This window comes from Choloepus didactylus, chromosome 4, assembly GCF_015220235.1.
Source record: "Choloepus didactylus isolate mChoDid1 chromosome 4, mChoDid1.pri, whole genome shotgun sequence".
Lineage (NCBI taxonomy): Eukaryota > Metazoa > Chordata > Mammalia > Pilosa > Megalonychidae > Choloepus > Choloepus didactylus.
The window spans coordinates 101,251,952-101,265,015 of record NC_051310.1 but is presented as its reverse complement, the minus strand read 5'-3'; the positions used below and the strand labels follow the sequence as shown (position 1 = coordinate 101,265,015).

The following is a 13,064-nucleotide window of genomic DNA, read 5'->3' as shown; positions in this document are numbered from 1 at the left end:
TTAAGAAAAAGATGTAAACCTCCCATGAAAGTAAAATCTATATATCTGTGGCCAGTTAGTTTTCAACAGGGGTGCCAAGACCATTCAATGGGAAAGAATAGTCTCTTCCACAAATTGCGCTTGGACAATTGGATAAGCCACGTAAAAGAATGAAGTTGGTCCCCACCTCACACCATATAGACAAATTAACTCAAAGTGGATTGGTGACCTAAAAATAAGAGTGAAAAACCATAAAACTCTTAAAAGAAAACATGGGGGTAAATTTCATGACCTCTGATTTAGCAAAGGATTCTTATATATGACACCAAGAACATGAGCAAGAAAAGAAAAAATAGATAAACTAGACTTGAAAATTAAAAATATGTTTCAAAGGACACCATCAAAAAGTAGAAAGATAATGCACAGAATGGGAGAAAGTATTTGCAAATAACATATATAAGGAAATTGCATGTAAAATATATAAAGAACTCTTACAAATCAATAACAAAAAGAGAAACAAACTGATTTAAAAAGGGACAAAGAACTTGAATAGACATTTCTCCAAAGAAGATACACATATGGCCAACAAAACATGAAAAGATGCTCAACATCAATATCATCAGGGAAATGCAAATCAAAACCATGAAATACCACTTCATACTCACTAGGATGACTATAATAATAATTTTTTAAGAAAGAAAGAAAGTATTGGTAAGGATGTGGAGAATTGGAATCCTTGTACATTGTTGGTAGGAATATAAAATGGTTCGGCTGTTGTAAAAAATTTGGGCAGTTCCTCAGAAAGTTAATCATAGAATTACCATGTGACTCAGCAATTCCACTTCTAAATATATACCTGAAAGAACTGACAACTGGTACTCAAACAAATCCATGTATAGGAATGGTCATAACAGCATTATTCACAATAGCTAAAAAATGGAAATAGCTTAATTGTTCATCAACAGATGATGGTTAAGTTGTGGTATATAAATAAAATGCATTATTATTCAGCCACAAAAAAGAATGAAGTACTGATACATGCTACAACATGGATGACTCTTTACAACATTGAGTTAAGTGAAAGAAACCAAACACAAAATTATTGCATTTATGTGAAATATCCAGAATAGGTAAATCCATAGAGACAGAATGCAGGTTGGTGGTTGCCAGGGGCTGGAAGGGGAGGGGGAATACGGAGAAACTACTAAATGTGTGCAGGGTATAATTTGGGGTATTAAAAATATTTCAGAACTAGTTAGAGGTGGTGGTTGCACAACACTGTGAATGTACTAAATACTACTGAATTGCTTAGTTTAAAATGGTTAATTTTATGTGAATTTTACTTCAATTAAAAAAAACATAATTAAAAAGTAGAAAAATGGGTTACATATGATCAATAAACACATGAAAAAGTCTTTAATCACACTAGTAATAAAGGAAAAGAAATGCAGCCTTTAAAACTACCATTTTCAGCTTTCAAATTGGTCAAGATTTTTAAAATAAGATTATCCAGTGTTGGTAAAAATTACCAAAAATATGAATTTTTAAAAAAAAAAATTTTCTGGAGGGCAATTCAAATTTAGCAACTTATATTATAAACTTAAAAATGTGTGTATCCTTTGATCCTAATTATCTTTACTGGAAATTTATCCTGAGGAAGCAGGCAGAGTTGTACAGAATGATTTGTTCAGCACAGCTGTTACAAGTATGAGCTGCATGTTGTTGAGCTGCCCAATATCTCAACCACCATCCTACATTTGAGGAGTTCCCCAACCCACTGTAGAACCTGAGAATACCAGGTATTTGGTTTTCTAGTCTTCACTGTGTCTGGGATGCAGGTGTGCCTGTGACCTAGATTTCACAATACAACATATCCCTCGAGACTTTGACACTGAAGCTAATGAATTAAAGAAGTGGGGACATCCCAAACTACCAGGTGACAGTTGGTGGCAGCTGCATCTAGTGTCCAAAGCCACAATGTCAAGGTTCAAGCTGTGGCATATGGTGCCTAGTGGTCTTTTTTTTTTTTTTTTTTTTCCCAGCAGACCAGTTATAGTGTAATTTGGGTGTTGGTCCTGGCAGTATAACTTGTACACCTGGATTTCCCCAATTCTGTGATATATCCAGTCGCCTTTCAGTTAGTTCTCTTTTTGCTTAAATCAACCGTGGTTTTTTCCTGTGCCTTGCAACTAAGAACCCTAACTGTTACAACAGCATCATTTATAACATTGAAAATTAGAAACAATTATAGTAAAAGACTGACTGAAAAAAATTTTCATATCCATAGGATGGGACATTATGCAGCCTTCAAAAATCATGCAGTCTTTTTCAGTTTTAAGTATTTTAAGCAGAAAATACCTTTAGAATAAGATATTAGATGCTCACAAAATTGTTGGTAGAGTTGAAGGAGCAGGTTGCAGACCTCTGGATTGACTCCAAAAACAATAGCCAACATCCATTGGCAGCATCCCCTCTGAGGACAACATGAGTTAGAAAGGAAGCAAGCTAATGCCAAACGAACAGTTGTCTTTCGCATAGGAAACCGCAGAATGGGTAACTGAAGCTGCAATCCAAAGATTAGGAAATCAAATCAAGGAGCACAACTCACCCTAGTGCTTCTTGACTCAAGGAAACTGGAAAGTGGACCCTGGAATGCTCCTGCAGGAAAGCCTCATATTTCCAAACTTTGCTTAGTAGCAGCAGTAGCCAAGAGCCACACAGTAAGGTGGCTTTGACTCATTTTCAATCTCCAAATCTTTTATAATACTCTGTGTAGAAAAGAAGGAAAGGGAAAAAAAAAAAAAAACCACTTGCATATGCATAGACCGTCTCTGGAAGGGTACCTAAACTAGTAACCATGATTGCTCCTAAGGCAGGGAATTGAGTGGCTAGGGGTTACAGGTAAGAGGGAGTCGTTTTTCACTATAGATCGTTTTGTTCTGCATGTTGTATTATAGTCATCATCACCTATTCAAAAAACTACCAAGTTAAATTTTAATTATATTGTAGCACAGTAGTTTTCACTGAACTCCACAGTAACTCACCCTCAGGCCTCTGAGGAACCTTCAAGGTTCTTTGAAAGGAGGGAGGCACAGTAGATCCCTGAGTCCTCCACTTCAGCTTCTGCCAGTACATCTCTGATTTTATCTGTTCTGTGGTTTAAGCTTCGGAGTAATTTTGTTTGAAGAAAGTGTTCTGCCTCTTTTTTCTTTAAACTGAAGACCAATGTTGCACAAGACTATTAAATGTCGAGAAACATTCGCTATATGTTTGTTTAAAAAATACGTATTTATAAGAATAGAAAAAAAGACTGGAGATACAAATACCAAATTGTTCTCTTCTTTGTGCTTCTCTTTCTTAAATTTTTTACAGTTATTTTAAAAATTATTTTTACAATCAAAAATGATTACTATCAATAAATGAAATGGTGCTGATTACATTTGTGAAGGGTTTCTAAATAGAACCAATGTGTTACAAATGCATTATTTTTGGACCAGGGTTTCTCTGTTCAGTCCTCAGGGAGACTGGATGAGGTCTCTTCCTGGCTTCTCCAGCTGACAGAGTCACTTCATCATTTGTGCCATGTATTCCAGTATACCATGAAAAAAGTTAAGAAGCAAGTTAAAAAGTTAAGAAATAAAAGCTTCCATAGCAAGCTCTAATTTAATTCAATATATTAACATTTCATTTGTGCCTTATTCATAACAAGAATTATAACATTAATAACCTTAATAAGGTCTACCATTTAAGTAATTAATTATGTGCCAGGTACTGTCCCAAGTAGTTTACATTCTATTATCTCATTTAATTCTTATTGCAACCATATGAAACTTAGGTATTATCATCTCAGGTTTATAGGTGAGAAAATTGGTGCTAAGATGTTAAATTAATAACTTACTGAAATCTTAAGTGGCAGAAGTGGGATTCTAACCCAAGTATATCTTATTCCAGTGTGTATACACCTAACCCATATACTCTGTTTCCAGTTTATAGAAATCTATTAATTATATGAAGCATGGTATAACTGTCAGACAAACAGATGATTACAAGTACAATAGAGGCTCTCTTCACCATCTCTCTCCCACTAGAGCATCAGCTCCATGAGGACAGAGCTTGTCTGTCTTACCCACTTAACACAGTGCCTGGAATATTATGGGCATTAGATATTTGAACTCACATGGTGGTTCTTAGATCTATGGTTCTCAACACTGGCTGCACATAGAGCTTTTGAAACATGCTGATATCTGGAGCCACCTCATTTCCCAGCTAGCACTGTCAGGAGAGGAACTCAGGCAAATATATTTTTTAAAAGATGTACAGGTGATTCTAATGCTCAGTGAAGATCTAGGACCCCTATCCTAAAGAAGTGGTTTTCTAACTTGAACATTTATCAGAATTACCTGCAGAGCTTTTTAAAACATGGATTGCTGGGCCCTATCCCCAGAGTTTCTAATTAAATTGGTCTGGGGTGGAGTCTGAGAATTTCTGTTTCTCACAGTTCCCCAGAGGATGCTGATGCTGCTTGTCCACACATCACATTTTAAGAACTACTGTCCTAGAGGATTGGTTGTAGGAGACTGAATCAAAGCACTTATAATAGTACTTAAGCAGACAATTTAATCAGACAGGCCAGAATCAACACTGATTACTCAGGCAATGCAGGTTTTAGTCATGGTCTTCAAAGCATCCAAGGTGTGCCCTCTGAACGTGTTGCTCCAAAAATTTCATTGAACAATGGCATATCATTCTTTTTATCCCTTAGAGAAAAACACTTCTTTGATCAATTTAGTAGATTGTCTGGGCCTGCAAAGCCCAGTTTGTATCCTCTAGGAAAGATGTCATCATTTGCTCAGGTGCTCTGGGTCCATATCCACACAGCCTCCAGGCAGGTATGGGGTTGACTCCCCAGATATCCACAGTTCTTGTCTCCCAGAGAAAACATCCAGCTTTTCCTCATGAGCTCTCCCTTCTTTCATTGTCTACCCTTATTCTGCAGCAGGAGATCTGGCAAAAGGATTTTTTTTTATATGTTTTTTTTAAATTCAGTTTTATTGAGATATATTCACATACCATACAGTCATCCATGGTGTACAATCAACTGTTCACAGTACCATCATATAGTTGTGCATTCATCATCCCAATCCATTTTTGAACATTTTCCTTACACCAGAAAGAATCAGAATAAGAATAAAAAATAAAAGTAAAGAAGAACACCCAAATCATCCCCCCCATCCCACCCTATTTTTCATTTAGTTTTTGTCCCCATTTTCCTACTCATCCATCCATACACTGGATAAAGGGAGTGCAATCCACAAGGTTTTCACAATCACACTGTCACCCCTTGTAATCTACATTGTTATACAATCGTCTTCAAGAGTCAAGGTTGGAGTTTGGTAGTTTGAGGTATTTACTTCTAGCTATTCCGATACATTAAAACCTAAAAAGGGTTATCTATATAGTGCATAAGAATGTTCACCAGAGTGATCTCTTGACTCCATTTGAAATCTCTCAGCCACTGAAGCTTTATTTTGTTTCATTTTGCACCCCCTTTTGGTCAATAAGATGTTATTAATCCCACGATGCTGGTTCCAGATTCATCCCCAGGAATCATATCCTGCATTGCCGGGGGCGGAGGATGGGGGGAGATTTACACCCCTGGGAGTCAGGTCCCACGTAAGGGAGAGGGCAGTGAGATCACCTGCCAAGGTGGCTTAGTTAGAGAGGCAGGGACACATCTGAGCAACAAAGAGGCACTCAGGGGGAGACTCTTGGGCACAATTATAAGCAGCTTTAGCCTCTCCTTTGGCAACAGGATTTTTGACAGAAACTTTTTTCTGGGTATTATTTGAAAAATTCTAGATGCCAGAGTTTCTGGGTGATGATACTGAATGTTAGATTATTCGGAGATTATCAGATAATCTGATAAATATGTTTCCATTGTCTATTGGTGCAACTAATTGAAATTAATCAGAGATCACTTTTAGGTATTGATGAACACCAGGCTTTTGGATGAAAAGTATAAGCTTTTATATCTAGTTGATGGGCCTTGTACTTAATAGTATTTGGCTTGTTTTTCGTAGTTTGTTTTTGGTTGTGGTAAAATATACATAATATAAAAATCATTTTAAGTGGACAGTTTTTTGACATTAAGTACATTGAACAATACTATCTATTTCTACGCTGTTTTCAGCATCCCAAACCAAAACTCATATTCATTGAGCAATAACTCCCCATTCTTCCTCCCCCCACCCCTGGTAACCACTATTCTGTTTTCTGTCTCTATGAATTTGGCTCTTCTAAGTATTTCATATAAGAGAAATCATACAATATTTGTCCTTCTATGTCTAGCTTATTTCACGCAACATGATGTGTTCCACGTTCATCCATGTTGTAGCATGGACCACTTGTTTTTACAGCTGTATAATATTCCATTCTATGGATATACCACATTTTCTTTATCAATCTGTTGTGAACACTTGGGTTGCTTCCAACTTTTGACTTTTGTGAATAATTCCGTGATGAACATTGGTGAGTAAATATCTGAGTCCTTGCTTTCAGTTCTTTGGAGTATATACCCAGGAGTGGAATTGCCAGGTCATATATTAATTCTGTGTCTTCCACAGTGGCTGCACCATTTTACATTCTCACCTAGAATGTATGAGGGTTCTTATTTCTCCACATCCTTGCCAACACTTGATATTTTCCACTTTTTAAATAATAACCATCCTAGTGGGTGTGAAATTGTATCTCATTGTAGTTTTAATTTGCATTTCTCTAATGGCTAATGATGCGCATCTTTTCATACACCTATTGGCCTTTTGAATATCTTCTTTGGAGAAATGTCTATTCAAATCCTTTTCCCAGTTTTTATTTGGGTCATTTGTCTTTGTTGTTGAGTTATAGGAGTTCTTTATCTATTGTAGATATTAGACCCTTATCAGGTATATGGTTTCCAAATAGTTTCTGTCATTCTGTAGGTTGTCTTTTCACTTTCTTGATAATTTTCTTTGGTGCACAAAAGTTGATAATTTTGATGAAGTCCATTTTATGTATTTTTTCTTTTTTTGCTTGTGCTTTTGGTGTAAAATCTAATACAAAGTCCTGAAGATATTCCCCTATGTTTTCTTGTAAGAGTTTCATAGTGTTAACTCTTAAACTTAGATCTTTGGTCCATTTTGAATTAATTTTTGTGTATGGTGAGAGATAGGGGTCCACAAACATTTTTTTGCATGTGAATTTCCAGCTGTTTCAATACCATTTGTTAAAGAGACTTTTCTTTCCCCATTGAATGGGCTTGATACCCTTGAGAAAAGTCAACTGGCCATTTATGTATGAATTTATCTTTGGACTGTCAGTTCTATTCCATTGTTCTATACGTCTATCCTTATGCCAGTCCTGCACTGTTTTAATTATGGTAGCTTTGTACTAAGTTTGAAATCAGAAGTCTGAGTTCTCCAGCTTTGATCTTTTTTCAAGATCGTTTTGGCTATTCAGGGCCCCTTGCAATTCCATATGAATTTGAGGATCAGTTTTTCCCATTTATGCAAAAATGGCTGCTAGAATTTTGATATGGATTTCATTGAATTTGTAGATCACTTTGGCAGTACTGACATCTTAACAGTATTAAGTCTTCCAATCTGCAAACAAGGGATGTCTTTCTATTTATTTAGGTCATCTTTAATTTCTTTCAGCAATGTTTTATAGTTCTCTATAGTACAAATCTTTTACTCTTTGGTTAAATTTATTCCTAGGTATTTTATTCTTTTAGATGCTATTGTAAATGGAATTGTTTTCTTGATTTCCTTTTTCAGATTGTTCATTGCTGATGTATTGAAGCACCGCTGTTTTGTTTTGTTTTTGTCACTAATCTTGTACCCCATTGCTTTGCTGAATTTATTTATTAGCTTGAGTAACTTTGTATAGACTTTTTGAGAATTCTCTATATAGTATCATGTCACCTGCAAACAGGGATAGTTCTACTTTTTCCTTTCCAATTTTATTTCTCTTGCCTGATTGCTCGACTTGTTTTTTTGCGTGTATGTGTCTTTCAACCCATGCCTGTAGCTTTCATACCATTCATTTTATGTATGTTTAACTGTTCGGAGAACAGCTTTTCAGTTTTTATAAATGGTGTTTTTCTCCTTTCTATTAGGTCTCTCTGCAATGCAATCAATGTTTACAACCTCACCTGCAATAACTGCTCAGAAAACTGTACCGATGTTCTGTTTAGTAACAAGATTACCTTCTTAATGGACCTCCTGATACAGCAGTTGACGGTATGTAATGTTATTGCCTAAGTTAGAAGCAGTTATAGATTGAAAAATATTTCCTCAATTGAGAAAAGCTAAAAGAATATGGATTGTTTACTCTCCAGATGAAAAGAAATGAAGAAGATTGAAGAACCTCTAAATACTTTGAAAATTTTATCTTTGATTCTCTGAAGTTCCAATATTAAATGGATAATAGACTTGCAATACTTGCCAAGAACAAAAATTTACATGGTTAGATTGGGACTTTGAAATCAGTTGGACCCAAAGCCAAATCTCCAAGGCTGCAGTAATGAAAGGAAAGAAAGCTAGGAAAGCCTCAAAACCTCTATTGCCAGTTCAGTTAAAAAGATCATTTTAAAAGGGTTTTTGATAGCCATTGAGATTTAAGGGGAAAAAAAGGTGAAATTCCTCTGTTAGAAAGGGACAAACCTGCTATACCTTTAACATCAAAACAAGCAGTCAAAAGTAGCCGTAAATTTTACCTCAACTCACAGGTGTAGAAAGAGTTAAGAGCAGTATAATATTCAAAGACTTATGCCTGTCAGTTTCAGCGTCCAGAACAGAGCCCTGTGGCCAGAAGTTTCCTGGTGAAATTTCTGAGCCCCTGAGGTGTTGGAGCAAAATTGTTCTCAAGCTGTAAGTTTACAACACAGGAGAGTCATTCTTCAGAACCTTTTTACTTTTACTCAGCACACAGTTCTAATAGCTCTACCTAAACTACATGCCTCCCACTCTCTTCCCTCTCCATCTGGTTAATTTCTACACATTCTGCAGACCTAAACTCAGGCGTATTACCTTCTTCATGAAACCATACCTAACCAGACCCTCTCCTCAAGTCCAGATTAGGTATTTTTCTTATGTTCTCCTAGACATCTCCATACTTACAAGCTTTCATAGAACCAATAACATTGAATTTTATTTAGTTCACTATTTACTTATCCATTTCCCTATTAGCAATCAAATCAACAAGAACAGAAAGTAACTTATTACTATGTCTAAGATCCTGGCACTTCATGGATTCAGTAAGTCATTAAATGAATGAGTGGGTGGGTGGATGGATGGATGAATGAATGACTGAATGAATGAATAAGTAATCCTAGCACATCACAAGCTGAAAATCAGAAAGGGGGTTGTGAGACTCTTCTAGGCAAGCGTACTAATTCGTCTTTAGTCAGGGAGGACAAAGAAAGACACTTACACAGTACAACAATGGCTGTATATAGGGATGACCCTGAGTCATCAGTAGAAGGCTGAAGTATATGTGATGATTTCAAAGGAATTAAAATACGAGTAAGATATTTTGGCAAAAAAATTCTATCAGAAATGGTTGAAAGGCAGAACGAGGAGAAAAGGCTTACAGTTTGTTGTTGGCCTTATCTCTCAGGCATTTTATTATATATCATCTCATTTAATTTTCAAAACAGCCTCATAAAGTCAGTATTATTATTCTCATTTTACAAGTGGGGAAATTTGAGTCCTAGAGAGGTTAGCTTGCCTAAGGCTGTATACGTAGATAGTAGGTCACAGAGCCAAGAGTCCAACTTACCTCTGTCAAACCCAAATTGAGGGACATTCTACAAAATAACTATTTTCCAAATAGTTATTCATCATAGTCATGAAAGGCAAGGAAAGACTGAGGAACTGTCACAGGTTGGAAGAGTCTAAAGAGACATGTCAGTTAAATTTAACGTGGGATCCTAGACCAGAAAAAGGACAGTGAGAAAACTGGGGAATTCAAGTAAGGTCTGTGGAATAGTTAATTTTATTGGCTCACTGTTAATTTTCTGGTTTCAATAATTGTACCATGGTTATGTAGGATGTTAACAGTGGGGGATACTGGGTGAAGAGAACTCTATACTATTTTTGCAACATTTCTGTTAGTTTAACATTATTTCAAAACTGGAGGTGAAAAACAAAAAGCAAAATCCTCTGCTCTCCCACCATTACCTGCTGCATCATCTGGAAAAATTTACTCTGTGAAAGTTATTCTATATTGATAATGGAAGAAGAGACTTTAGTGTACTTTGAGCAGAACAACTAATGAAAGAGAACAGCATTTGAAATATGAAGGAGTGAGCAAGAAAACTTATAATTAGGCTCTTCCATCCTGGCTTTTGACTCTCACCTGGTCAAAGCCTATTCTTATTGAAAGAAATCATTTGAGACAGTTCATTTTTTCCTCTCATTTATTAATGATTTAGTGCCTATTATGTTCCAATTCCAGAAAAAGACAGGATATGAACCCTGCCTCCAGGAGCTCCCTGCTTAGGAGTGGGAACAGACATATAGATGACATATAGTAAACGGTGTGATGGTTATGGGAGCACAGAAGAAAGAGTTTGGTAGCTCTGTCTGGGACATCACAAAGGAAGGACATTTGAGTTTGACTTAGCTACTCATAATGGCTATCATTTATTAAGTGCTTACCTTGTGCCAGGAGCTTAATAAGTAGCTTGATCCTCTCCCTCTTCTTTGAAGGCCCCATTTTCCTTTGAATAATATTCCCTTCCTTATGACCTCAAGGTTTTGTGACACTCAGAAAAGCCTTTAATCTCTCAACCAATGAATTTCACCACATTTTGTGTTTAAATTGCTCTGTGAATTTTCCTCAATTTGGAACTGGGATCCTGAGACATTTGTTTGCCAACACGTTTTTCCTTCTCCTTACACGTGACATTTCCTGATTTTACAGTTCCTTTTAGGCTTTTTATTCTCTATCAATTCTGATACTACTATAACTGGGTTTGTAGCAATGGGGAGAGAAAGATATGGGGTTTTTTTTTGGGGGGGGGGTTGTTTTTGTTTGTTTTGTTTTGTTTTTTGCCCAGTGGGATAGCTGGTGATGGCGATTTTTATGTTTCTGGAAATCTTGAGTGCATTTCCATTTTTCTTGCTAACAGACAGACTCTGGCTTTGATCTACATGCAACTGAAAAATGGACTTCAAATTTGATAGTAGTCTTTAAATAAGTATAGAAAATATTCATTAAGGCATTTTCCAGCAGAAATAGAAAGAAGCATAAAAGAAACTAATTATTCACAATCTTATGGAATTTATAACCTCATTATAAGGCACTTCAACCTTCCTGGTTCTTTAGCAGCCTAAATGGTTTAGAACACCTTTCTCTTCAGATCTAGGCACTTGGAGTTTGTTTTAGCATTCTTGTATTTCATTTCAATTACTATGTGCAAAGCACTATACAGATGCTGCGATTACAGAGGTGAGTTGGACAGTTTCTTCACTCTCAAAGCCCACAATAAAGGAGGGAAAAGATTGTATACATAAATATTATAGACAAACTATGAGAAGTTCTATGAGAAGTTTTATAATGTTATTAAAGCTATGAATTAACCCAAAAAACCTAGAATGTACCTGACACATAATAGGTGTCATAAAATATTTATGATTGAATGAGTGAGTGAAGGAAGGGAGGAAGGAAGGAAAGGATGGATGAATTCTAACTAGAGGCAATGGGGAGGCTTGGGTGAAGAAAATTGGATTTGACTATTCCTTGAGGATGGATGAAACTTCTATAAATCTAGGCTTGTAATATTTACAAAAGATACACTGGCACTGTAAAAGGAGTGTGGCTTATCTTTAAATGCTTTTTCTTCAGTGTAGATGCAAAATAGGATTTTCAGGATAAGCTCTTGGGGAGTTTATTTGGATCCCTGCAAAACAGTTCATTTAGGTAGGCTTCCTCTAGGAATGAAGTCTGACACAGATGTTTCATCTTCAAAAAAGCATGAAAGCTTTAAAAAAATGATAAGGCAGATTTCTTCCTTCTTTCAGTAACTAATTTTAACCATTTTTTCTGTGCCTATATCATTCCAGTGCACAGAATAGTGGGTCTCTAACTCAGGATGTCTCCTTGAGGAGATCAGACAAACATATTGGAAGACAATAAAAGACTGGTCAAAGTAATACTGCACGTAGTGAAAATAGACTAACAGGATTTTAATGTTGGACAAGATCCAACTAGTCCCAACATACAGATGAGCATACTGAGATGTGGAAAAGGGATCACACCTTAATTTCTTTTCTGTACAAGTTTAATGTTGTCACCTGGGTAGGATATAATAAAGAAGCATTTAATTAAAAGACTTATAATTTCTTGGTGTTTCATTGCATTTCAGAAGGCATTAAGTAGTTATTAGCAGTCTTATTTTTAATTCATGGTGACCTGTTATTCATGAAATATTTAAAGAATACACTTATAAATTGTGTGTGTGTTTTCTGGAGCCAAGGAGATTGTTAACTGAAAAGTGATATACAAACCTTAATAATTGATATGATACTATTGGATCAAAGAGGCTGTTGGGGAGCTATTCAAAAGGTGACAAGAAAGCCCTGGATGCAAAGAAAATCTAAGTGCAACCTGTATCAGCAAGAGGATTGTTTTTCACTGAGTCATGTGCAGAGCCATCCAGGTGCCTGTTTCCTTTTCATTATAGCAACAGAGGAGTGGAACTAGCCATTCACCACACTGTTTTCTTTGTACTGAGGAGCCAGAACATGGACTCCATACTTAATTACATGGGAACAGAAATCTTTCAGCATTCTACAGGTGACAGTAGTCTTCATGATTATCAGTTGCATCTTGCTTCCCTCTTTCCTCACTGTGTGGCAGTTCTTCAGCCTGTCAATGACGCTTTGCCCTTCATAAAAAATGTGATCTTTGTTTGTGTTCTAATATGTCTTATTGACACTGAGAATATAAGAACCAGAGAGGAGGCATTCACAGTGTCTGGTACAATTTGGTCCACTTATTTTACAAATGAGGTCAATGGAATTCAAAGAGACGAAGATAGGGGA

At 36.2% G+C, this 13,064-nt stretch overlaps 1 protein-coding gene across 4 annotated transcripts in view; it reads left to right on the top strand.

Annotated features, from left to right (window-relative positions):
- Nucleotides 1-13,064, top strand: part of SCAPER (S-phase cyclin A associated protein in the ER) — a 600,702-nt gene that overhangs the window by 439,548 nt on the left and 148,090 nt on the right. For all 4 annotated transcript variants that reach the window (XM_037833320.1, XM_037833321.1, XM_037833318.1 and 1 more), the window contains exon 25: nucleotides 8,132-8,255. In XM_037833320.1, coding sequence (XP_037689248.1) covers nucleotides 8,132-8,255 — 124 coding nt within the window. The remainder of the gene's footprint in view (nucleotides 1-8,131; nucleotides 8,256-13,064) is intronic.